General features: G+C 37.1%; 3 protein-coding genes across 3 annotated transcripts in view; 2 read left to right on the forward strand and 1 right to left on the reverse strand.

Moving 5' to 3' along the window:
- LOC138307217 (uncharacterized) overlaps window positions 1-26276 on the forward strand; it is a 47135-nt gene that overhangs the window by 11471 nt on the left and 9388 nt on the right. The gene's annotated exons all lie outside the window — the stretch shown is intronic.
- On the forward strand, window positions 2499-16938 carry LOC138308008 (uncharacterized). Its single transcript, XM_069248965.1, has 9 exons — window positions 2499-2525; window positions 5271-5873; window positions 6723-6779; window positions 7685-7974; window positions 10085-10309; window positions 10880-11150; window positions 12753-12907; window positions 13203-13441; window positions 13645-16938. The coding sequence occupies exons 1-9, from the start codon at window positions 2499-2501 to the stop codon at window positions 13881-13883; spliced, it is 2106 nt and encodes a 701-aa protein (XP_069105066.1). The 3' UTR covers window positions 13884-16938.
- Window positions 20736-23188, reverse strand: LOC138307626 (uncharacterized). Its single transcript, XM_069248432.1, has 3 exons — window positions 22772-23188; window positions 21861-22353; window positions 20736-21289 (listed from the first exon to the last, which is right to left on the reverse strand). The coding sequence occupies exons 1-3, from the start codon at window positions 23140-23142 to the stop codon at window positions 20963-20965; spliced, it is 1191 nt and encodes a 396-aa protein (XP_069104533.1). The 5' UTR covers window positions 23143-23188; the 3' UTR covers window positions 20736-20962.

Consider the following 26276-nt stretch of genomic DNA (forward strand, 5'->3'; position numbering starts at 1 on the left):
AAAACAAACCACAAAGCATCTTGTTCTTCTTAAAATTTACCACTTAGTAATTTAATGTAACACATTTAAGGGACTAACTTTATATAATTATATATGTTAAAATTAAAGAGTCTATAAATTTCTATTCAGTGTATACGTATAACTATGAAACAATAATGAGTTTGTATAGTATACAGTTAACAGTTTTCATGTTTGTACATTTAATTGCTGTATAACTGTCTTTGTCCGTGACCATAATACACTACGCAAGCGATTCTAAATACTATATTTTATTAGCTCACCTGGCCCGAAGGGCCGGTGAGCTTATGTCATGGCGCGGCGTCCGTCGTCCGTCCGTCCGTCCGTCCGTCGTCCGTCCGTCCGTCCGTCCGTCAACATTTCCTTTAAATCGCTACTAGTCATAGAGTTCTGCATGGATTGTAACCAAATTTGGCCACAAACATCCTTGGGGGAGGGGAAACAGAACTTGTATAAATTTTGGCTCTGTCCCCCCCGGGGCAGGAGGGGCGGGGCCCAATAGGGGTAATAGAGGTAAATCCTTTAAATCGCTACTTGTCCTAGAGTTCTGCATGGATTGTAACCAAAATTTGCCACAAACATCCTTGGGGGAAGGGGAACAGAACTTGTATAAATTTTGGCTCTGGTCCCCAGGGGGCAGGAGGGGCGGGGCCCAATAGGGGAAATAGAGGTAAATCCTTTAAATCGCTACTAGTCATAGAGTTCTGAATGGAATGTAACCAAATTTGGCCACAAACATCCTTGGGGGAAGGGGAACAGAACTTGTATAAATTTTGGCTCTGATCCCCCGGGGGCAGGAGGGGCGGGGCCCAATAGGGGTAATAGAGGTAAATCCTTAAAGTCGCTACTAGTCATAAAGTTTTGAATGGAATGTAACCAAATTTGGCCACAAACATCCTTGGGGGAGGGGGAACAGACCTTGTATAAATTTTGGCTCTGACCCCCTGGGGGCAGGAGGGGCGGGGCCCAATAGGGGAAATAGAGGTAAATCCTTTAAATCTCTACTTGTCCTAGAGCTCTACATGAATTGTAACCAAATTTGGCCACAAACATCCTTGGGGGAAGGGGAACAGAACTTGTATAAATTTTGGCTCTGATCCCCCAGGGGCAGGAGGGGCGGGGCCCAATAGGGGAAATAGAGGTAAATCCTTTAAATCACTACTTGTCATAGAGTTCTGAATGGAATGTAACCAAATTTGGCCACAAACATCCTTTGGGGAAGGGGAACAGAACTTGTATAAATTTTGGCTCTGGTCCCCCAGGGGCAGGAGGGGCGGGGCCCAATAGGGGTAATAGAGGTAAATCCTTTAAATCGCTACTAGTCATAGAGTTCTGAATGGAATGTAACCAAATTTGGCCACAGACATCCTTTGGGGAAGGGGAACAGAACTTGTATAAATTTTGGCTCTGACCCCCGGGGGCAGGAGGGGCGGGGCCCAATAGGGAAAATAGAGGTAAATCCTTTAAATCGCTACTAGTCATAGAGTTCTACATGGTTTGTAACCAAATTTGGCAACAAACATCCTTGGGGGAAGGGGAACAGAACTCGTATAAATTTTGACTCTGGCCCCCCGAGGGCAGGACGGGTGGGGCCCAATAGGGGAAATAGAGGTAAATCCTATAAATCACTTCTTGTCCTAGAGTTTTGTTTGGATTGTGACCAAATTTGGCCATAAACATCCTTGGAAGAAGGGGAACAGAACTTGTATAAATTTTGGCTCTGACCCCCTGGGGGCGGGAGGGGTGGGGCCCAATAGGGGATTTAGAGGTTAATATTAAAATTCCTTCAGAAAAGAAACAATGAACCTGTATTCAGAACATTACTTGGCATTACAAACCAGGTGAGCGATACAGGCCCTCTGGGCCTCTTGTATTAGTAATTTTACGTTTTTTAAAACTCCTCTCCAAAAATCTATTGCAACCATAAAAACTTCAAAGTTGACAACATAAAAACTACTTATCTAACGCTTATTTTGAAATAATGTACATGTTCTTCTGTTGCAATATGTGTGAGTTTGTGAACGATTACATCAAAACAACGTTTGATGACGCCGCCATTTCCTTCTTTGTCAATATAGTAAAATGGCGTCATAAAAATTACATGTCTACACTTAAGATCGATTTTATCGATAAATGTGGCACGGAATATATCTTAGATAATATATATAGGATGCAAAAAATGTCCTTAGTCTGTACATAAAATCTTGTTACGATTGAATGTAAAATTACTTTAGTAATAACAATTAAAAATACATGTATGTAAAATTACTAATAATATATAGAAAAAAAATCACTTGCGTACTTTATTAAATTATTATGGCCGCTGACTGTACGTTGTACGTAACATGTACATTAATATTGTACGTGAGGAGATAAATTGTACATGTAGATACCTTTAAAAAAAGGGTTCTAATTACTTACGCAACACAAGTACAGCCACCAGACTTGATAAAGCCTTTAGTTCCCATAAGTATCCAGCAATGGCTCCCCGTTCTGTCGTGTCTCAGGTATACACTTGGCTTAATATGACCGTGCTGCTGGTGATACACCACATTACTGATGTGGTTCTGTTGGAAAAGTTTATATGCGTTGTCATCTTTATAATGCCTGATCCGGTCTTGACCCCAACCACAATCACTACTGAGATCCACAAAGATATATCCAAACCCGATATCGGGTAGCTGCGACTTGCAACTTGATATTGTAAAAAAAATCCGGCATCACCAACCATCGCCCTCCTATTTCGAGATGTTTCTTCGTAATTGTCTGTCTCGAGAGAGGATAAATTTAACTGGTCGGCAACTGCGGCTAATTTCAAAAGTGCCCCTTTAGTTTTGTTAGATGTTGTTATTCCCCTCTCTGTCAAATGATGTAATGTAACACTTCAAGCGATGATTTGGTGTGAAGTAACACCATTGTGAAGTAATGTAACACTTCAAACAAAGATCTGATGTAAAGTAACACCGCTGAGGTGTAAGGTTACACTTTCAAGTGATAATTTGGTGTAAAGTGACACCACTGTGGTGTAAGGTTAATCTTTCAAGTTAGAATTTGGTGTAAAGTGACACCACTGTGGTGTAAGGTAACACTTCAAACGAAGATCTGGTGTAAAGTAACACCGCTGTGGTGTAAGGTTGCCTTTCAAGTTAGAATTTGGTGTAAAGTAACACCACTGTGTTGTAAGGTAACAATTCAAACATAGATATGGTGTAAAGAAACACCGCTGTGGTGTAAGGTTACCCTTTCAAGTGAAAAGTTGGTGTAAAGTAACACCACCGGGGTGTAACGTTACACTTTCAAGTGAGAATTTCGAGTAAAGTTACACCATTTTGGTGTAACGTTGCACACTTACACCAACTTTGGATTGAAGTTACACCTAATTTGGGTAAACAATACACTTTTCATTGTTTGGATTAACTTTACACCAGGAACGGTGTTATCGGTTTTTTTACACCGATATTGGTGTTAAGTTACACGTTAAAAACACCATAAATGGATTCAGTTAACACTTAAAGTTTACAGTGTAGACTAATATTGGAAAGATCTCGGACGACTTCAAAAATCAGCTTGATTCGACTCGTACTTAATTACGTAGTTATTGCCCTTTCCAATAATAATCTTTGAACCTTGAGAACATGATAATGTGAGTTGATATGCATCATGCTTAATGAAACTTTTTATGTAGACCTATTAAATATGGTAGCAGTGTAAAGTAAGACCGAATGGTCATGGGTGAGATTTTTATTAAGCAGAAAGCCCATGTTTTATTATATGCATAAAAAATTAAAAATTGTATATGTCCTAAAATCGGTGAATTCAATCTAGAGAATTATATGCAGGCTTCACATTTGCTTAAAGAAATTTCCCAAAATGGGTTCGAGATCAATGGTTTAGAGGGTATCCGAATGTGCGTCTAAGATGGAAAAACTCAATACTGTAGCAGCAGAAATTGATAGCCGGGGTACGAGGTAAGATTGCTCAAAAGTTTAATGATATACCTATGTCGAAATAGGCTCAGTTCCGCTATCATGGCAGTGATGCTTGGTTTTAAACTGTTTCAAGAAAAAAATTTCTCCTAGAGGGGGTGTAATATTGGGTTGAAAATCCCAATTTTTTGCATTTAAAAACCCCCCACAAATTTGGTTACCATGGTTTTTACAGGCTCACAAAGCCACAAAAAGCAGATCTGTCCAAAAATGAACTCTGCATGACAATTGCAAATGTTGTGTAGATTAAAAATATATATACGTTTATAGAGATGTTATTTAAGGTTAAAAAGCTGTGTGTACATAATTAAAGCCTGCACTTTATTTTGCTGAATGTTTCAAATCTACTGTACACTGCCACCTATATGTTTCTATTTCGTGACCATTTAGGGTCATGGGCCTCTTGTTCATAAATTTTTTAGGGGCAATAACATGATTTTTACATACAGAAACAATGTCGTTTATAGTTAAATGAAAGTAAAGATGTTTTACAATATATGCACATAAGATAGGCAGAAAACTTTTAAGTTTTATGTTTCAACAATTGTGTAAAAGTCGTTTTTGGTGCTTATATTTTTATCAAATTCCCCTGTAAGTACAAAATGTAAGTGGTACTGTGTCAATCATCGACACTATATTTGAGTTGTCAGCATTTTGACAAAAATATCAAACGGCCTAGTCATGATTTATGTCAACGATGAAATTGACTGAAAATCGGTTGTTAATACCTTTGCATATCATATTTAGCACGCTTTATCATCTATTTGTAGATGTATTTTCAATTTTTTATTACATCAATTACTGTGAACGTCCCCGGTCATTATTTAATTCTACCAGGGCGCTATAACAGCATAGACCTCAACAAACATCTTTGATTTTTATATTGGATATGTATTTTCTTTGAAATGTTATTGTAATAACGATAACGTTACACGATGTGCCGTATGTACATCACTGGAGGGAACGATTTCTGCATGATTGTTCACGTATCATGTAAATTTCTGCCATTTCGATGATAATCAGTGTTATGTCGCCCAAATTAATATATTTTTAGTCATCATGTTTCATCCATCGTCGTACGCTGTCCGCCGTCTGCCGTGCGTAAACTTTTCACATTTTGAACTTCACCAGTTCTACCAGGGCGTGTAAGCCGAGACTAGGTATCATATAATAGCCAACAATGATATGTTAAACAACGAAACAAACTACAAAACCTTAGTTAAATTCTAACAAGTTCCATACGAATATATTTTATGTCTATTCCAGGTTGACGAAGAGGTGATTCTAATAATGAGTGACGAAGAACTCACCAAATATTTACCAAGATATGGGGACAGAATCGCTTTGTTGGCCTTCCTGAAGGCATCAACTGAGAACACAGATGATAGGAAGAGAACACTGGCAGAGAGAGTTTTTGAAGAGATGGATATCTGCCCTAAACGTACAAAAAGCAAAAACACGCCATCAAGTTCTGAGCACCAAATGAGAGCATGGAAGCAGCAAGGAAATAAACACGCAAAGAAAAAGCAAAGGAGAGTTGAAGTGGGGTGGATGAACTTCGATACTTTCCATCAAACATACAAACAAGTTAAAGCCCCCAAAGGGGGAGGTGTGCGTCACTATTCGTACGACGGATCAACCAATGTCTCCAAGATATTAACAGATGCACAAGACATCTTTTTTGATGGAAGTGGAGCCTCTCCACTAGGACAGAGGAATGGCTTTTCATTCGAAATCATTGATTGTAACCACAAAACTATTGAAAACACGTTGACAGTAGCAGAACTATATGAGGCCACGAAGGTTAAAATTCTTAGAGTTTATATGGCTACAAAGAAAAAGGATCAGACACATGTTCCTAATCCAGAAGTAAGTACATGTATATTAAAGAACTATGTATCGTTTGGACCCCTTTTAACCCCAAATCTATCGATTTAAGATAGGAAGGTTTACTAGAAATCGGTTTTTTTATCAAATTATTATTCACTTTCTTTGAATAAAAAAATATGTATTAAATGTCTAATATCTTTCACTTGAATGTTTTATTGTCGAAAAATCGGGCAAAATGCTTAAAATGTTCGTGTTTGCAAAGATTGAAGTTTGTAGTCACGTGGTGTTCTAGGCAGGCAATGTCATTATTACGTTTGTCAAAATTATTCTAAATCATGAAAAATAAGCCGGCAGATACGTATATTCGAACTTGATATAAAGTATTACTACCAGTAGCAAACTATGCCCATGAATAATTAGAGGTTTTGTCAGCAAATACAATGAAGGGGTTTCCACTTCATATTTATATATGTTTCTGGTGTAGGCAACGACATTACAACACATAAGCCGATGAAAATGTTATAAAAACGTTTAATCTTTTATTTTCCCCTTATTCTATTCCACAAATGAAAAGAGATGAAGAAAGTGTATCATCAAAATGTTGTCAGCTAATTTAACCAGTTTTGGCTTGATTTGTATCTGATCAATTATTTCTAACCTTGTTAAACTGATTGGCCTTTTCTCTTATCTAGAGCTACAAACCCTTTTTAGAAACCAAAAAGTCATTTCCGAACTAACTCGGATTCCAATCCTCATCTTAATATACAAATCCATAGTAACCAAATAAGTTTTTTTTTTCATTTTGTTAATGATAATTAAAAATAAATGGAACTTAATATTTTACAGTCAATTAAAATCGATTGCATGTTATTTCTATGTATATTCCAGGACTCAAGTGATTTTGTAGCCGCCGATATAGAATCACCGACAATTGCCTTCAGAAGGGTAAGACACAACTTTGTTTGGTACAAGATTATTAATGAATGTAGTATCTTACATGGATCTTAACCCAAATGTTGAAGTTAAAATGCTTGATAAAATCATACAGTCGGGATGAGATAACCCTGCCGAATTGGACTCCATTTCGATTATCTTTCTGCAATACGTGGTGACAAATTGATAGAAGATTCTGATTGCTTTCCTTTTTCACAAGCGGTTGGTGTGAGCTGTCTTACACCATAGAGACAGAGATATCTGCAATATCGGTGAGGATAAGACAGGGCAAGACAGCCTGCGCCCGTAGAACATATTTGCGTGATAAAACGTCATATGCAAATTTAACATGTGCAGTCCAATTGGACAATCAATATCACATTTAAATTCGAGCTCGTGCTTCACGCGCTTGCTGAACTTTTACCTTATGATCATCGTTATCGGAATTCCAGTTACGTTAACATATTTTCGTTGATTTCTTTTCCGGTAAAAATACTTATTCAACAGGTTTTCATTCAATGTTAGTTAGTATTTCTATGACTGTGAATATTTCAAAATAATTTAGATTCTTCTTTGTCACAGGTCAACAAATTGAAAAAGGTTTTTGACAAAGTGAAATAGAAATTTGATTTATTGATCATTCTTGGGTTTTGTTGAATGGCGTATTTATAGTGTGTAACATTTTTGGGGAAATTTCAGACACAGAAAAAGGGTCATTTCCTACCTAGAGAGTAGGACAGGGAAACCGCTACCCTAGGAGGATATTCGCGACAGTCTAACCCTCAGCAAGCCTCGGGTTAAAGATAAATCTTTAACGGCATTCATTTGAAAGATATTAATAAAGAAGAGTTTGAATATGTTAAACCATGTTGAAACATCGTTGTCGAAAATGGTAATTATTTGATTGGTCCTTACAGAGGAGGGTCTGTCCACTACTTGAATCAAGTTTGGAAGACACTTGCAGCACAGTTCCACTTCCCGGATCCAGTCACGAAGAGCCTGCTAGCAGCCCTTGCGGCACAGTATCACTTCCCGCATCCAGTTCAGAAGAGTCTGCTAACAGCCCTTGCGGCACAGTATCACTTCCCGCATCCAGTTCAGAAGAGTCTGCTAACAGCCCTTGCGGCGGAGTTCCACTTCCCGGATCTAGTTCGGAAGAACCTGTTGACCACCTTGACTTCCTTGACTTTGACTTCATCGGCGGACCGTAAGCATTTTTGGAATATCTTATTAGTTCACGAATAGAGGCAAATGGGGACTAGTGTCCACTTTCCTGTCTGGCTCCATGTCTGGCTGGTAGTTTATTACATCTGTCTTCCTGAAAATAATTTGCGAATGAAGGATGTTGTAGACATGTTATTTAAGGGCAGCTGATGCGGTAACACAGCTTTGGATGATTACTTTTCAGTTAGCCTAATTATACAACTTTTACATGCTTGATTCAAGCGTCTGTGGACCTATGTGCATATGACTTTTGCTTCAAATTTTACTCATGTTGTTACAAGACACAATTCAGGATGGTTATGCCACAAACACACGCGTCGTCAATTCTAATTCAAAACCGTCGCCATGTTGGACCAGGGTAACTGCAGTTACTCTTATCCGGTTCCCAGTGTGTGTGATGTCAAATACATGTAGTTAGCACATATCTTAGTAATAGAAACGTATCGAAATGCTAATTCAATCAAAACGTTATTTTATTACTTTCTTGTGTGCAAGTAGTTCACTAATGAAATAAAAGACATTCTCTGAAGTATCAGTATCAAATGCGTAATGGAAGAGTTCTGCAAACTATGTACTTCATGATACCGATTTAATACACGACTTCCAAAGGAAGTCATCATCGACAATCTGTTAACAAATTTCGAACTGTTCCATCTGTTTAAGCGTTTGATTACTGTACTTCTGTGTATATAATGTTGTGCGATTAAGACATCGAATAATTTCATCAACATGCCACCTCACTCAGATGTTATTAATAATATGTTAAAATTGTCATACATTTTTAATGGTACGAAGCCCCCTGACTGACATGCTACATACTTGTTTTATTTCGTTTTATCGAAATGCTATTTCGTTTGAACGAAATGTTTTATCTTTTATCGAAATGTTATTAAAGAAATGCTATTTCATTTTAACGAAAGGTGTTATTTTTTCTTAATAACCTTTTGAAATATCCATACTCATTAGTTTTACAATTTCATTAATTTTTTTAACTAATGATTTCAAGAATTTACAAATAATTTAGAAATTTTTGATAAAAAAGGCAAAAGTCAAAAAATGGCAAAAAGTAATTTATTTGAAATTAATGACGAAACCTGGAAAAATATACTCTACTCCTTTCCGAGTTACTAAAAGTTCAAAACTGCAATGGCTGCAATTCAGAGTTAACCAACATATCCTTACAACAGACTCGTATATATTTTAAATTGGTTTATCTGAAAATCCACAATGTTTTTTTGTAAGACTGAGATAGAAACAATAACACATTTATTTGGGAATTCAGCAAATACAACTATTTTTGGGACACTTGATGCATTACTAATTCCTTTTGCCTTAAATAAAGAAACTATCCTCTTCGGTGTAACAAACAATAAATACATGTATTATATAATTGATAATCTGATTTTACGTATCATGAAATAGTACATTTATAGATCCAAGTGTCTTCAACAAAACCTGTCTGTAGTCTCATTAAAATCTATAAAGAAGAAAACTATGACATTCAGAAATATATTAGTATTGGTAAAGGTGATAAATAATTTAACCGAGATAACATAACTGCAACCTCCAGCTATGAAATCCATAATATTAATCTCTCTCTCGCTCTATGAAATCCATAATATTAATCTCTCTCTCGCTCGCTCCCTCTCTCGCTCGCTCCCTCTCTCTCTCTCTCTCATATATATATATATATCATTGAATGTTTGTTTTTTGGATGGGTGTGTGGATTTGCGAGTACAGATATAGAGTTGTGTATGTCAAATGAAAAAATGAGACATGACAAAAATGTGGCTGATGGTGATGATGATGATGATGATGATGTTACTGTTGTTTATTTAGATGAAGATGATGGTAGTGATACTGATTATTGAGGATTAACTATATATGTTTGATGATGATGTTCTTGTTGTTTGATTATGATTAATGACGATGATGTTGATTAATGATGATGATGATTATGACGATTATGAATGATGATGAATGTTGATGATTATTATGAATATTATGATAATGATTAAGATGAGGGCAATGATGAGTGTAATGATTATGACTATGGTGATGATGATGATGATGATGATGATGATTTGTTCCAGGTCCGATTTGACACTGGAGTCTGTGTTGGAATGGTGGCAGAAAAAGACCATCATATACAATGGTACTGATGATGGATCCCAACTGCTGATTAGCAGATCCAATATTTTGAAGTCTACCATCAGAGTTGTTAAAAGAGATTCTTTTAATTACTGCTCTAAATTCAAAGTTCACTTCAGCGGGGAGGATGGGGACGACCTGGGAGGACCAAAACGAGAGTTCCTTCGGTGAGTAGAAATGAACTTAGCCTTAGTTTGACGTTTTTCTACATAAACTTCATACATAAATAAGAATGTGTTTCTGATTTGCAATTTATCTAGTAATCATTGTTTCTGTAAGATTCATCTTTGACATAATTTGAGTACCAACTTATTTACTATTGATAAATGAACATTTTTCGAAATATACACAGATGAAAACGTTAATTCATTAGTTTAACACTTTGTTCTTAAATCAAATCAGTACACTTACTTGTGTCCTGATTTGATTAAGAATAAATATCGTGTTTGTTCGAAGTTATCTTTGTTTTGAGATTTAAAAGAAGCTTTCCTCTAAAGTAAGTGACTGGAGAAAGTGGTTATTGGTTTTAAACCGTTTCTTCTTATTATTATTATTCTTCATGTACCTTATAATTATTATGATAATATTCACGTACGCCGAAAACTAATTTAACGTAGGGGTATTTAAATGATTTCCGTAATGGTCTTTACTACAAAAAGAACTTGTTTTACTTACCATGTGCAACGTTCACATTCCATGTGAATTTTCTTTCTGATAAAATGCCATTTTATTTCCAGGTTACTCATGGCTGAACTCTCCGAAGTGATCTTCCAAGGTGGCGAAAAGAACAAGTTTTTCCTTCATGACTTGGAAAAATTAACTGCTTCTACGTATGAACTAGCAGGACGCCTTGTGGCGTTTTCAGTACTGCACGGGGGTCCCGGGATCCCCGTACTCCACCCAATGGCGTACCAGTTCATAGTTCAAGGCGAGAGTGCATTCAAAATGGGACTACCTGCTGTCGAAGATTGCATCTGTGACATGGAAACCCGGGATAAAATCATTGCAGTGAGTATAGCTTGATTTAAATTCCCGTGTCGTTTGTTGTATTGACCAATTGCCAGGAATTTTATGTCGTAAAAATGAGCTTAAGCCAAGCCACGTCGTCCGTCCGTCCGTCCGTTCGTCCGTTAATATATCCTATAAATTGCTACTAGTTCTGCATGGATTATAACCAAATTTGACCAGAAACATCCTTTGGAAAGGGGAACAGAGTTTGTATAAAGTTTGGCTCTGAACCCCGGGGGCAGAAGGGACGGGATCCAAAAGGGGGAATAGAGGATAATACTTCAAATCAATAATACTCTGTTTTACATGGATGGTAACAAAATTTGACAAGAAACATACCCTGAGGAAGAGGAACAGAATTTGTATAAATCTTGGATCCGAGCCCCTGGAGCAGAAAGAGTAGGAACAGATAGGCGAAATAGAGTTCCTTCTTTAAAATCCTTGTTTTCAGACCATTACTTTTACCATTACTATTGCAAACCAGTTGAGCGATACCGGCCCTCTTGGCCTCTTTTTTATAACTGTTTACAGATTGTAAAATACAAGCTCCTTCAAACATTACGATACATACGATGTTTGAAAGTGGTGATAAATGCAACAAATATATTTAACAATTAAAGGATTGCATTTATTAAAATTATAAATGCAATCTGGGTCGCAGATAAATAGAATCCGCTATGAATATTTATCTACACCCAGATTGCATTTATATCTCCAATACAATCAAACAAACATTTAATTGTTATATTTACATTTTGTTTCCTATTTCAAAGTAAAACATAACTTAGATGCGAGTGAACATTTGAATATCCCGCTTCAACCATTTAACATGAATAGCCAAAGTCAATGTGATAAAAAATAGTCCGGATGAAAAATTAAAAAGACAACGAAAACCCACTGATTTTCAATAGCTTTTCAGTTTCCTATTACTAATACATTTGTACATACATTAATTTTTTTTCTTCGTATTTTCATAACCAACCTGGTTCATTCAACCACAATGTCAATTTTCCCGCGTGGACTAGCTTAATGTCGGCAAACAGCACTCCCATTTATGTACTTGTATATAGGAATTACTACACCAAGTCCAGACTGCATTTATTGACTCATAATGCAGATCATGATTATCGATAGAGTAATGGGATTCTCTGTGGCAAAATGTAAATATTACAGAATATTGGTCGGCAAGGATCAAAAGGTTGAGCCAAAATAAGGGAACAGATCTGTATTTTGTTTTATTTACAATATTTATATTTTCATTGTGGCCCTACTATGTAATCTTACAAAGTGCAATTGACATTCATCCGCTTATTATGACGTCATTACCATTGTGTCGTCACAGTTTTCGTGCCAGCGATCACCGACGATGGCTGTTCGAATGGCTGTTCCGTCTTTGACGATAATTAATTCTTTATTTGTTATTGTAAAACCTCTTGGGATTCATCATAAATATGCAAATATAAGCACTGGGCGTTTTAATTTACTAGCGCGCTTCATGGAATTTGCCTCTGTCCAGTTGTCATTCATATTACCTATAAATGCCAACTGAAAGACGTTCGATGCTTAAATATACTATGTATTAATGTATTTAATTATTAACAGCTACAGAATGCCACCAGCCAAGATGGGTACGGCAAAGTGCTGAATGAAATTAGCGACTGGTGCCTGGAGCAAGGTTTGGCACCGACAAACTTCCGCGCCATCGCCGAGAAAGACCGACTTGTCAGTGTTCTAAAGAAGAATGAAATATTCTATAAGTATGAAGCAAATTTTCTGTGTTATATGCAAAGTGTACTTTATCTTTGAAGAAAATATGCATCACCATTTGACAAACAATATCCTTGGGATCGAAAAATTCTATCCTCAAAGTAATTTTATCTCAAAGTTTGGGCTGAAATTATATTGGCCTCCCATTTTTTTTTTTTTATATATTTTTGAAAACAGATGGATTTTGTTCAAATTATTTTTATATCTCACATGACACTCCCATCTGTGCAATGCAATTCATCCTGTTTAAAAAATGTCAATAAATGATTTTGTTTAAATTTTCAGGGTGCAATCGGAAATAACACAGTTCAAAGACGGCCTGAACAAGGTCGGCTGTTTTTTGGATGCTGTCCTTCTTGCACCATCTGCGTTGATGTCGTTGTTCGTCAGACAAAACAAGAAGCTTCGCTTCACAGATTTACGATCTTTGTATACTGTCAACTGGAGCCCCGAAGGCTCTAATCATCGAGCTTTAGAGCAGCAAGCAATATACTGCTTGGAGGCATTCCTCGCTGATTGTGAAGGTATTTATCATGTCCATTATCTTAAGCGATGCATTGCTTCAATGCAATAACCTATAATAGCAAACAACAATATGTAGGAAATATATGTATACTGAATGCCTGAAGCATACAAGAAATAAAATCTTTGCCTACAAGTTAAATCAAACATAACTGGTAAGATTCATTGAATAATGAAAGCAACCATGCACGTGTCTTTGTTCTAGGGGGAAGTACAGAGGTGTCCTTGAACGATGTTCTTTCCTTCTGGACCGGAGCTACGGACTTACCCCCACTTGGCTTTACTAAGAGCCTGGAAGTTGCTTTCGGTAGTACAAAACAGCTGCCTTCAGCGCACACATGTGCAATGGTTCTTACAATATGGAGGGGATTTGGAGAACCAGAGGAGTTTGAACAGGCCATTACTAAGGCCATTCAATGGAGTGGTGGCTTTCACCTTGTTTAACGTGACGATGTGAACAATTGTTAATCTCGAACATATGGCAACTCTCACTGACGAAGCAGTTAGATCAATTCACTGTAGCATGATTTGTTTTAGGTCACCTGACCATAGGTCATGGTGACGTATTGCGATAGTCTTTTGTCCATCGTCGTGCGTTGTGCGTCGTCCGTCGTGCGACGTCTATTAACAATTCCTTGTGAACGCAAAAACATCAGTTAATATAAACCGAGCTTAATGAAACTTTGTATGTAGACTAGCATTGAAAAGATCTTGGACGAATTCGAAAAGCATCCTGATTCGATCGTATCTTGCCCTTTGTAATAATAATTATTGAATCTTTTGAACACGACAACTTAAGTAAATATGAACGGAGCTTTATGAAATTTTGTATGTAGAAACATTGGAAATATCTCGGACGAGATCGAAAATCAGCTTAATTCGACGATAATTTACGGAGTTACTGCCCTTTGCACTAATAATAATTATTGAACCTTGTGAACGCGATAAATTTAGTAAAAATATAAACCCAGCTAAATGAAAATCTGTATGTAGACTAACAATGGAAAGATCTCAAACGATATAGAAAATCGGTGTGATTTGATCGTAACTAGTTATGATTGGACCTTGTGAACATGTTAATATGAGTAAATATGCACAAAGCTTAATTTGTGAACACAGCAATGTGAGTAAATATGCATTATATCCATCTAAAAATGTATGTGCCACAATCATTACAATCAATATAAACTGATGTATGCGAAACACATGAATGAACATCACAACAAGTTCAACATATTGAACTTTGTTGACGTAATGTATTATTATGATTGCTTTGGTCACTGCGAAATTGATTTTCATGATATTGGCTATATTAGCAAACAAACTTAGATACGGCGGATTCTCTTGCAGTTTTGTCTTTCTTTACGATTTCGTTCAAAGTTACGTGTAAGTGAATGCGATAACAAGCGCAAGTTATGATCAGTTTATTTAAAAAAAGTTCTTAATTGATTGGAGATTGCTAAGAAGAATCCAAATGATTCATTATTAACCTATGTATAGTTGCTGTCTAATGTTTACCGAAATGTTTTATTAGCCATTGTTTAAAGGTACTAAATCATTACAATTATATAGATTCCTTAGTGTTTTGACTGCCTACAAACGTTCTTACACCTGGAATTAGAAAGTTTTCAAATTTACTTTATTTCTAAAATTTATTTTATTTGAAATATTGACAATGTTTATCAACGTTAAGATATCGCAAAACGCAATCCGAAACTGTATCTGTCTGCATTGGCTGTTTGTAACGGAAAGAGCCGAGTGCATCTTTGACTTCGAAATCGGGATCGCTCAAAATCTTATCCGGCTAATGGTACATATCATCTAGAGGCATCTTATATTTTATCGGTTATATTGGCCTGATTCAGTGTAATAGCCGATACATTTACAGCTCATCTACATTGGCAAGTAAAGCAGTATAGTTACATTCTATGAAGCTTTAGAGCATACTATGGCAATATGACAAGAAGTGAGAGGTACTTTTATCCGTTAATTATGTATATAGTATACATGTATACAGATGTACATGTACATTATTAAGCAAACATATATACATAGGTCTACAATGTAAATGTAAGGTATAATTATTGTTTTGAATCACAGAGGGCCAACTCAATGAAAATTTACCCTGTTTTATAGTAAATTTCCCGATTTTTTAATAGTTTTTTCAAATCTCGTATTTTCTGGAAAAAAACCACATGACTGTTATATATATTAATCAGTCCATCCTCCAAATACAAAAAAAAAATATGACAACATCTATTTTCATTGAGTTCTTCTTTATACATTGTAGCTGCAAAAAACCTGTACAATATATGATTATTTACACTTAGAAGCTCTTCACAAAACTTCTGCATACGTTTCAACGTTTATTTGATTTAACACTGTAATCAGTAACTTGTAGTCGATAAATTGGTGTTTTCAGTCGATAGCTGAGATTTCCATATGACAGTTTTGAATGTTCCCGCATCGCGCATGCACATAGGGATTGTTTTCACTCGCCGAAAGATAATACTATGGAATAGTGACTAGGTCGATTCTATTTATTTTCAGTTTTTCTCCATTTTGAACAAAATGATTATACAAACTGTTAAATTTTGTTATTAACACAAAGTACACAACTTTAAAATTAAAAACTATTTTTAAAAATTATTTTTAGTTCTATAATTCTTTTTATCTTTTATTATATGATTTTTTTTCGATTTAGTCTCTTTAAAAACTTGTCAAATATTATGTTGTACACTAAATATCTGTGCTTAACTAAGAGCAATACAACTTTTTGATGATAGTCGATTTTTGGTATACAGAAGAACTATATAAATTGCACATCTTTTTTTCATATTTCTTGTAATATCCAGGTGAACGATAAATGTCATCTTGCTATCTCGTTAATATATTGGAATATCTTATGTGACTGACGTGTTGGTTGTTTTTTCATCGACTTTACGTTTATGAGAAGTATTCGTCAAATGTGATATCAACCCCAACATCATCAACAAATATTATGCATATTACGCGATGCAAGATTTCTGGACTGATTAACCTCGGTACAAATAATTAAAGGAATGTAAATTTGTAATAGGGAGCAAAATTTTTAGATAAATGATTACTCCTTCTGCCAAGGGTCAAAGTTGGACCTCTTGATTACTAGTTTGACGCTCAACCGGTCGAGGTAAAGAGATGTTATACCTAGCCGAGATGTATATTGCGGCTAGTATTAACCCGGGTTACTTAAGCATTTAACGTCTTTCAGTTGGCATTCATAGCTGCTAGGAATGCAAACTGGACAGAGGCAAATTCCATGAAGCGCGCTAACGCTTCATGTTGCATTGGCATCTGTTCAGTTGGCATTAATATTGGCTATGAATGCAAACTGAAAGACGTTCAATACTTATATTTACATTTGGTGACAATTTTATGATGAGATCCCAATTAGAAATTTTGCATCTATAATGAAATAATCATTCGTTAGGAAAGGGTAAGTGTTACTTATTTTCAACTTTTATTTTCTTTATTCATGCATTTCCCATTCTATCTTTCGTTCCCCGCCCCTCATTAGAGCAGAAAGAAACTGTATATTCGGTCATATTTGGTCAGCAGATTAATCACACCACCCAATAATATAATTTTACCAAAAGTTACAAGAAACTGAAAACATATTTCTGAAGTTCATAATGGATTTGAAATAACCTGCGACTGATAACAACGATCGTTATGTTACAAAATAACAAGAGGCCCAGAGGGCCTGTATCGCTCACCTGGTTTGTAATGCCAAGTAATGTTCTGAATACAGGTTCATTATTTCTTTTCTGTAGGAATTTTAATATTTACCTCTAATTCCCCTATTGGGCCCCGCCCCTCCTGCCCCCCGGGGGTCAGAGCCAAAATTTATACAAGTTCTGTTCTCCTCCCCCAAATGATGTTTGTGGTCGAATTTGGTTACAATCCATGCAGAACTCTAGGACATGTAGCGATTTAAAGAATTTACCTCTATTTTCCCCTATTGAGCCCCGCCCCTCCTGCCCCGGGGGGGTCGGAGCCAAAATTTATACAAGTAGCTGTTCCCCTTCCCCAAATGATGTTTGTGGTCAAATTTGGTTACAATCCATGCAGAACTCTAGGACAAGTAGCGATTTAAAGGATTTACCTCTATTTTCCCCTATTGAGCCCCGCCCCTCCTGCCCCCGGGGGGTCAGAGCCAAAATCTATGTAAGTTCTGTTCCCCTTCCCCCAAGGATGTTGGTGGTCAAATTTGGTTACAATCCATGCAGAACTCTAGGACAAGTAGCGATTTAAAGGATTTACCGCTATTTTCCCCTATTGAGCCCTGGCCCCTCCTGCCCTCGGAGGGTCAGAGCCAAAATTTATACAAGTTCTGTTCTCCTCCCCCAAGGATGTTTGTGGTCGAATTTGGTCACAATCCATGCAGAACTCTAGGACATGTAGCGATTTAAAGGATTTACCTCTATTTTTCCCTATTGAGCCCCGCCTCTCCTGCCCCCGGGGGGTCAGAGCCAAAATTTATACAAGTTCTGTTCCCCTTCCCCAAAGGATGTTTGTGGTCAAATTTGGTTACAATCCATGCAGAACTCTAGGACAAGTAGCGATTTAAAGGATTTACCTCTATTTTCCCCTATTGAGCCCCGCCCCTCCTGCCCCCGGGGGGTCAGAGCCAAAATTTATACAAGTTCTGTTCTCCTCCCCCAAGGATGTTTGTGGTCGAATTTGGTTACAATCCATGCAGAACTCTAGGACAAGTAGCGATTTAAAGGATTTACCTCTATTTTCCCCTATTGAGCCCTGCCCCTCCTGCCCCCAGGAGGTCAGAGCCAAAATTTATACAAGTTCTGTTCCCCTTCCCCCAAGGATGTTTGTGGTCAAATTTGGTTACAATCCATGCAGAACTCTAGGACAAGTAGCGATTTATAGGATTTATCTTATTTTCCCCTATTGGGCCCCGCCCCTCCTGCCCCCGGGGGGTCAGAGCCAAAATTTATACAAGTTCTGTTCTCCTCCCCCAAATGATGTTTGTGGTCGAATTTGGTTACAATCCATGCAGAACTCTAGGACAAGTAGGGATTCATAAGATTTACCTCTATTTCCCTTATTGGGCCCCGCCCCTCCTGCCCCCAGGGGGTCAGAGCCAAAATTTATACAAGTTCTGTTCCCCTTCCCCCAAGGATGTTTGTGGTCAAATTTGGTTACAATCCATGCAGAACTCTAGGACAAGTAGCGATTTAAAGGATTTACCTCTATTTTCCCCTATTGAGCCCCGCCCCTCCTGCCACGGGGGGGTCAGAGCCAAAATTTATACAAGTTCTGTTCTCCTCCCCCAAATGATGTTTGTGGTCGAATTTGGTTACAATCCATGCTTAACTCTAGGACAAGTAGGGATTCATAGGATTTACCTCTATTTCCCCTATTGAGCCCCGCCCCTCCTGCCCCCGGGGGGTCAGAGCCAAAATTTATACAAGTTCTATTCCCCTTCCCCCAAGGATGTTTGTGGTCAAATTTGGTCACAATCCATGCAGAACTCTAGGACAAGTAGCGATTTATAGGATTTACCTTATTTCCCCTATTGGGCCCCGCCCCTCCTGCCCCCAGGGGCGTCAGAGTCAAAATTTATACAAGTTCTGTTCCCCTTCCCCCAAGGATGTTTGTGGCCAAATTTGGTTACAATCCATGCAGAACTCTTTGACTAGTAGCGATTTAAAGGAAATGTTGACGGACGGATGGACGGACGGACGACGGACGGACGGACGGACGCCGCGCCATGACATAAGCTCACCGGCCCTTCGGGCCAGGTGAGCTAAAAACGTTTGGAAATTTTAGCGATAACATTGAGCTTCTGTCAAATAAAGATTTACGTTCATCAGAATAATAAAAGCGTTTGACCAGCCTTATGTGCTCACTGCTACATTTGTAAGCATATTTTTTACCCACAATTCCCATATGAATCCTCTTTGGTCCCTAAAACCTTAGCTGTCAGTGTGCAGTCCAAAATATTATATATAGGGGTGTCCTTATATTTTAACAGATGTATTTCACACGTAAATGCATAGCTTACTATTTTCAGCTAAAATGAACTTGATATAACTAAACTGTCGTCGCACAGTCGATTCAAGTGCAAACGTGAATTGAAAAAGTGATAATTTCACCTCTTTATAAAGTATAAGCAATACACTTTCTCTAAATAACCGCCAACTTTTTAATAATTAAAGATGCTCCACCGCCTACAGAGCATAAATAATACCCATCGATTGAACACTAACTTATGTTTAATCGTGTGTATATTTGTGTAATTAACACAAATTTACCCTACCTATAAATAATTTATTTTGCATATGGTACTTCATTCCATATAGTGCATGTTGCTGTGGAAATTTTTTCGGGACGCAATAAATTATTTGTAATATTTTCATCTTTAAGTATAATTAGAAGCTCAAAAGTAACTTTTGTAACTGAAGAAATTAATTTGTCTGCTCTTGTTTTGATAGAGGAAAATTCCGTTTGTCAGCGGTGGAGCATCTTTAAAAGTCGTTATAAAGTAATTATAAAAGTATCTTTTTGACATTTTTTCTATATGACAACTTCAACGAGACTGAAACATTTAGAATCATGGCCTAAGACTAGGTTACAATACCTAATAATGTAAGATTCCTTGTGCAAAACCATGGTAACGAAAATGTTCATATCGCTCTTTTACCGTAAGGTGCAGTAATACTCATTGTCAACTACAGCGGATATTAAGGATGATATCGGGAAACAAATCGACCCGCGTTATGGAAATGAAAATTGACGATAAAAATACCAATAAACAACCCTAGGCACTTTGCAAAATTAGCAAACTCGTTTTTGTTAATAGTCGGGCAAAGTTTAATTTCTTATGAAATAGAGAAAAAAAATCCCATCAAAATCGCCCTGTTTGCGAAGAAGTAAATTTTATATCATAGGAATCCTAAAATGTCATCCATGCTGGCTATATCCGTTCTGACATTTCCACGCAACCTCGCTTTCAACGAGTAAATTTTTAGAATTGTGGACTTTTCCATAATTTCGATGGTCAAATCTGGACAATGAAAACATGATCTGACCGTTGTTATGGTATGTAAGGACTTTTGGAAGGCCAATGAACGCATTTAGACTGGTTATCTTTGCCCGACTATTCACTTTAAGTAAAAATGATTAAATCTTCAAACTTTTAACTCTTTACTATAACACTTTAGTTTAAAGCGAATACAAAGGCTAATTTATATAAGAAACATTTTGTATCAAATTAGTTTTGAACTTATGCATACCTTTCCTTTATATCATTGGATTGTATTTTTTTTATTCAATTATCACTGGCCATAATATTGTGATCACTATTATTTGCAATTAGAAGCACTGAACTTCTTTCATATATGTTATACATGTACTCAAGTGCTATTTATGTCCAGCAATGTATTTCAAACTTGTACAATTATTGTAAACGCTTGTTAGAAGTCCAACAAATATATTTACTATGTATAAACACTGTCGACGGCCTAAGTGACCAGATTTCGTATTTTCTCGCGAAGATGAAAGTACATTTCTAAAGCATCCCTCGGTTTTGTAGGATATACCAAACCATCTTCCTGCATTTGGATGCAACATAGTTCAAAGACGTTTTCATCACATGGTATGTTTTTTCTGAACTCGCACAAATTCCGACACATTTGGATCTGTCTTTGTTCCACGTTCTTCAGGAAGGACCTACAGCTGTACAGATAAGGCGCATTCATCATGACATTTGGTCTGCCAGCAGGAAGTCCCCTTCCACTTGTCCGAATTTGATGGCTATTCCACGTTTGGAATGTAGCATCCAATTCATCCTACGGAATGAATGTGACAAAAACAGTATACACAATAACCAGGTACATTTATCATCCAATATAAACGTTGTTACAATCAAAGGTACACCAAGGTATGGTAATGACGTCCACTGTTCATGACACTACGCTAAAGCTATATATTATATATATATATATATATACATGAAAAGAAAACATAACTATAAAACAGTTTTTCCTCCCTAGCGCTTTCTCGGCTCATGCCGGTCTTCAGGGGTTTGAATTCTTTTAAAACAAACATGAACAGTGGACGTCATTACCATACATTGGTGTACCTTTAATTGTAACAACGTTTATATTGGATGATATTTATATATATTTTATTTATTCGCAATAAATAAATTTACATGCTAGTGAACATTCATCATACATGTTTGTCGGGGAAGGGGGTTGAATGGCTATTCAAAGAAAATCAATATGGACTTATTAACAAAAACGGCCAGGAAATAGGAGCCATGCCACTTTTTAAACGTAAATGCGTAGACATTTTGTAAGGCAGACAATTTTTTTAATAAAAATTCATTTTTAATAAACCTAACTTCATATATCATACCTGAATGATTGCCATGAAACAAAACTGCATCAAGTTCTTGTCAAGGAAGTCACCATTGTATGATCCAGTGTCTTGTAATTTATGAAAGAGACATATCCAGTATTCCATACATTGTTTACGTAAATGTCCCCAGAAGCATTCAATCCTTTGATTGGAATGACTGGATCCTGTAATGAACTCAGACTTTTCTCCGTCGGTTGCTTGGACGGATTCCAAAATTTCTCTGACTCTAACATTTTCTGTACCAGCATCAGTTCTCACTAATTGTGGCATTCCACAATACTCTTCCATGGCTTCCACAAAATATCCTGCTATTACTCGTGGATCATTGTTAGTGTGGTATACCTTTAACCAAATCAATTTCCTTGAAAAACCGTCAATACAGCCACTAATAGCGAATCCAAATTGTTTAATTTTATCGTATCCATCAATGTGCCATGTAAAATGCGGTCCTGCTGCGGAGTAAGTACGTCTGTAAAGCCGTCTACGTCTCCTGTTATAACACAATTAAGCCATGATCATGTCCCCTTCACAACAACCTTTTTTTATTATCTCTAATATTGTATTGTTCATAAGGAGAATATTATAATAATGTCTGAACTATAGGTCCGGTAATTATTAATTCTTACTTTATGGTGAATATAATATTTCACTCGTGCCTGCGTATTACATGATATTTATTCAATACATTCAATACATTTATAATTTAGTCACGGGACTTTTCACGGGTAATATGGTTGGATATGTCCCAAGTGAAATACACCAGATATAAATCTGGGGCGCTGTTTTGGCTAAAAATGCATTGTCACGTCATGGCTTGACGTCAGCAAAAATCTCGAGCTATCCGATAGATATGACTGTTTACCTCACGAAACAACAGTTCAATTTATTAATTATTATCTGAAACCTACCTGAACACACAGCCTGCCGGGTCCATAATCTGTAACACTTTTCGCACATCCTCCTTCCGAACTTTTAAACCGTTGTTTAGTAGTTTTTGATGCATCCATCGATAACCGTGTAGTTTACCAGATGATTGCAATTCCGAACGAATGAAATCTGTGACAACAACACTACTCGAATAGGGTCCCCTTCTCTTTAGGTTTAATTCGGATAAAAAGCGCCTCAAATGTCTTTCTGATATCGAAAACCCCATACCATCCAAGAGCGCCACGATTTCCTTTTGTTTCAAGCCCATTTCGAAAATGAGCTTGAGGATGGATTGGAAGTTCATGATGCCTATATGCCAGCTTACACATACGTTGTAACGAAACCATACCATTTGTCAGTAATTTTTCGTTCCCACGCAATAATATTTCGTTCCCACGCAATAATTATTTCGTTCGAACGCAATAATTATTTCGTTCGAACGCAATAATTATTTCGTTCGAACGCAATAATATTTCGTTCCCACGCAATAATATTTCGTTCGAACGCAATAATATTTCGTTCCCACGCAATAATATTTCGTTCGAACGCAATAATATTTCGTTCGAACGCAATAATATTTCGTTCGCACGCAATAATATTTCGTTCGCACGCAATAATATTTCGTTCCCACGCAATAATATTTCGTTCGAACGCAATAATATTTCGTTCCCACGCAATAATATTTCGTTCGAACGCAATAATATTTCGTTCGCACGCAATAATATTTCGTTCGCACGCAATAGTATTTCGTTCGCACGCAATAATATTTCGTTCCCACGCAATAATATTTCGTTCGAACGCAATAATATTTCGTTCCCACGCAATAATATTTCGTTCCCACGCAATAATATTTCGTTCCCACGCAATAATTTTATTTATTTCATGTCCGCTCCCAGCCACCGTATCTGTAATGTTGAAATAGGAGAAGTAGATAACTGCTTTCATATCCTTACCATATACACTATCCAAATGATCTTAGGTTGGAAAATTTTCACTTGAATTGTTTACAATGTATCTAGACTTTCCGTCCCGAAAATGTTGTTAACAATGCATATCTGTAATGTTGAAATAGGAGAAGTAGATAACTGCTTTCATATCCTTACCATATACACTATCCAAATGATCTTAGGTTGGAAAATTTTCACTTGAATTGTTTACAATGTATCTAGACTTTCCGTCCCGAAAATGTTGTTAACAATGCATGAAGACGTTTCGTCCCGAAAATGCTTCGCTTCGCCCCACGCGTTTTGTCCCTACTAGTGACAATTATCCCGCAACGGAAAAAAGGAAATCAATGTTTCACCACAAACATCAAAATTTTCGTTAATTACGTAGTTTACTGAATACGTTATATATATTATCAGAACGTCAAGCTCCTGTAGGCCTACATGTGATGAAAGTGGCTAAAATGTTTTTAGTCACAACCTCTATACGTGCTTTAATATGTATATATAATCTGATAATGTATACATGTGCTTATAAAATTATCGATAATTATGGATGTGGTAAATCAAGGATTTATAAGTGAGACTCCCATATACGTCCATGGGTAAATATTCATACCTTATTAACTGCCGTAAGTTGGAAGATTACGCCAGCTTGGACATTTAGAAAATGTTCATAGTCTCTCACGCGCTATTTGGTCAGTTTACAAAGTTTATCCTAAATTTTCTTAGAGTTGTCTTTCTTCCATTGTGGATTTACACGTACATGTGGCATAACGCAGCCGTGATAAACAATTCTCCATTTCGTCCTGAGATTTATTTGCTCCCGAACTAATATGATTCAAATTACAAAAATCATTATTGTAAAAATTTTGATGTTTGTGGTGAAACATTGATTTCATTTTTTCCGTTGCGGGATAATTGTCACTAGTAGGGACAAAACGCGTGGGGCGAAGCGAAGCATTTTCGGGACGAAACGTCTTCATGCATTGTTAACAACATTTTCGGGACGTAAAGTCTAGATACATTGTAAACAATTCAAGTGAAAATTTTCCAACCTAAGATCATTTGGATAGTGTATATGGTAAGGATATGAAAGCAGTTATCTACTTCTCCTATTTCAACATTACAGATACGGTGGCTGGGAGCGGACATGAAATAAATAAAATTATTGCGTGGGAACGAAATATTATTGCGTGGGAACGAAATATTATTGCGTTCGAACGAAATATTATTGCGTGGGAACGAAATACTATTGCGTGCGAACGAAATATTATTGCGTGCGAATTACGAACGAAATATTATTGCGTGGGAATTTCAGTAACTTTCATATGCAAAATTTGCTATTTAAAGTGAATAGTCGGGCAAAGGAAACCAGTCTAAATGCGTTCTTTGGCCTTCCAAAAGTCATTGTATACCATAATGGTGGTCAAGTTCTGCTTACGGTGTCCAGTTTTGACCATTGAAATTTTGGGGAAGCCCCGTGTAAATTTAGCACAGTTCTAAATATAAATTCGCCAAACTCTTTGAAAACGAGGCTGCGTGGAAATGTCAACATGGACATGTGTTTCTCAGTCGTGTCGGTTTCGTTTCGTGTGATAAACCACTAATGCGGTATGCAAATTGTTGTTTTGAGATGATACATTTGATGCAAATGAAGTATTCTTACATTAATGACAATGCTTTGTAATCATTTTTCGATAAAAGCATCTTGTACATGGAAATCGACACAAATATTCGGCCGATGCAGAGATGGGGCCAACGGCAAGGGGCAATTATTGCAGCATCGCATTCGTCGTATTTTTAGCCCACCATCTGATAAAGCCCACCATCATCAGATGGTGGGCTATTCAAATCGCCTTTCGTCCGTGGTCCGTCGTCCGTCCGTCCTTCCGTCCTTCCGTCCGTCCGTCCGTCCGTCCGTTAACAATTCTTGTTACCGCTATTTCTCAGAAAGTACAGAAGGGAGCTTTCTCAAATTTCACATGTAGGTTCCCCTAGGGCCCTAGTTGTGCATATTGCATTTTGGGACCAATCGGTCAACAAGATGGCCGACTGGCGGCCATCTTGGATTTTGATAGTTAAAGTTTGTTACCGCTATTTCTCAGAAAGTTTTGAAGGGATCTTTCTCAAATTTCACATGTAGGTTCCCCTAGGGCCCTAGTTGTGCATATTGCATTTTGGGACCAATCGGTCAACAAGATGGCCGACTGGCGGCCATCTTGGATTTTGATAGTTAAAGTTTGTTACCGCTATTTCTCAGAAAGTTTTGAAGGGATCTTTCTCAAATTTCATATGTTGGTTCTCCTAGGGCCCTAGTTGTGCATATTGCATTTTGGGACCAATCGGTCAACAAGATGGCCGACTGGCGGCCATCTTGGATTTTGATAGTTAAAGTTTGTTACCGCTATTTCTCAGAAAGTACTTAAGGGATCTGTCTCAAATTTCACATGTAGGTTCCCCTAGGGCCCTAGTTGTGCATATTGCATTTTGGGACCAATCGGTCAACAAGATGGCCGACTGGCGGCCATCTTGGATTTTG

The sequence above is a fragment of the Argopecten irradians genome, chromosome 14 (genome assembly GCF_041381155.1).
Source record: "Argopecten irradians isolate NY chromosome 14, Ai_NY, whole genome shotgun sequence".
Lineage (NCBI taxonomy): Eukaryota > Metazoa > Mollusca > Bivalvia > Pectinida > Pectinidae > Argopecten > Argopecten irradians.

Excerpts from the sequence above, each read along its gene's own strand:
- LOC138308008 (XM_069248965.1), top strand. The coding sequence starts at position 2,499 with ATGGCTCCCCGTTCTGTCGTGTCTCAG. Across the intron at positions 5,874-6,722 it reads CACATGTTCCTAATCCAGAA|GACTCAAGTGATTTTGTAGC; the intron begins GTAAGTACATGT and ends TGTATATTCCAG. Across the intron at positions 10,310-10,879 it reads CCAAAACGAGAGTTCCTTCG|GTTACTCATGGCTGAACTCT; the intron begins GTGAGTAGAAAT and ends TTTTATTTCCAG.
- LOC138307626 (XM_069248432.1), bottom strand. The coding sequence starts at position 23,142 with ATGGTATGGTTTCGTTACAACGTATGTGTAAGCTGGCATATAGGCATC. Across the intron at positions 22,354-22,771 it reads CCGGCAGGCTGTGTGTTCAG|GAGACGTAGACGGCTTTACA; the intron begins GTAGGTTTCAGA and ends GTGTTATAACAG. Across the intron at positions 21,290-21,860 it reads GTTTCATGGCAATCATTCAG|GATGAATTGGATGCTACATT; the intron begins GTATGATATATG and ends TTCATTCCGTAG.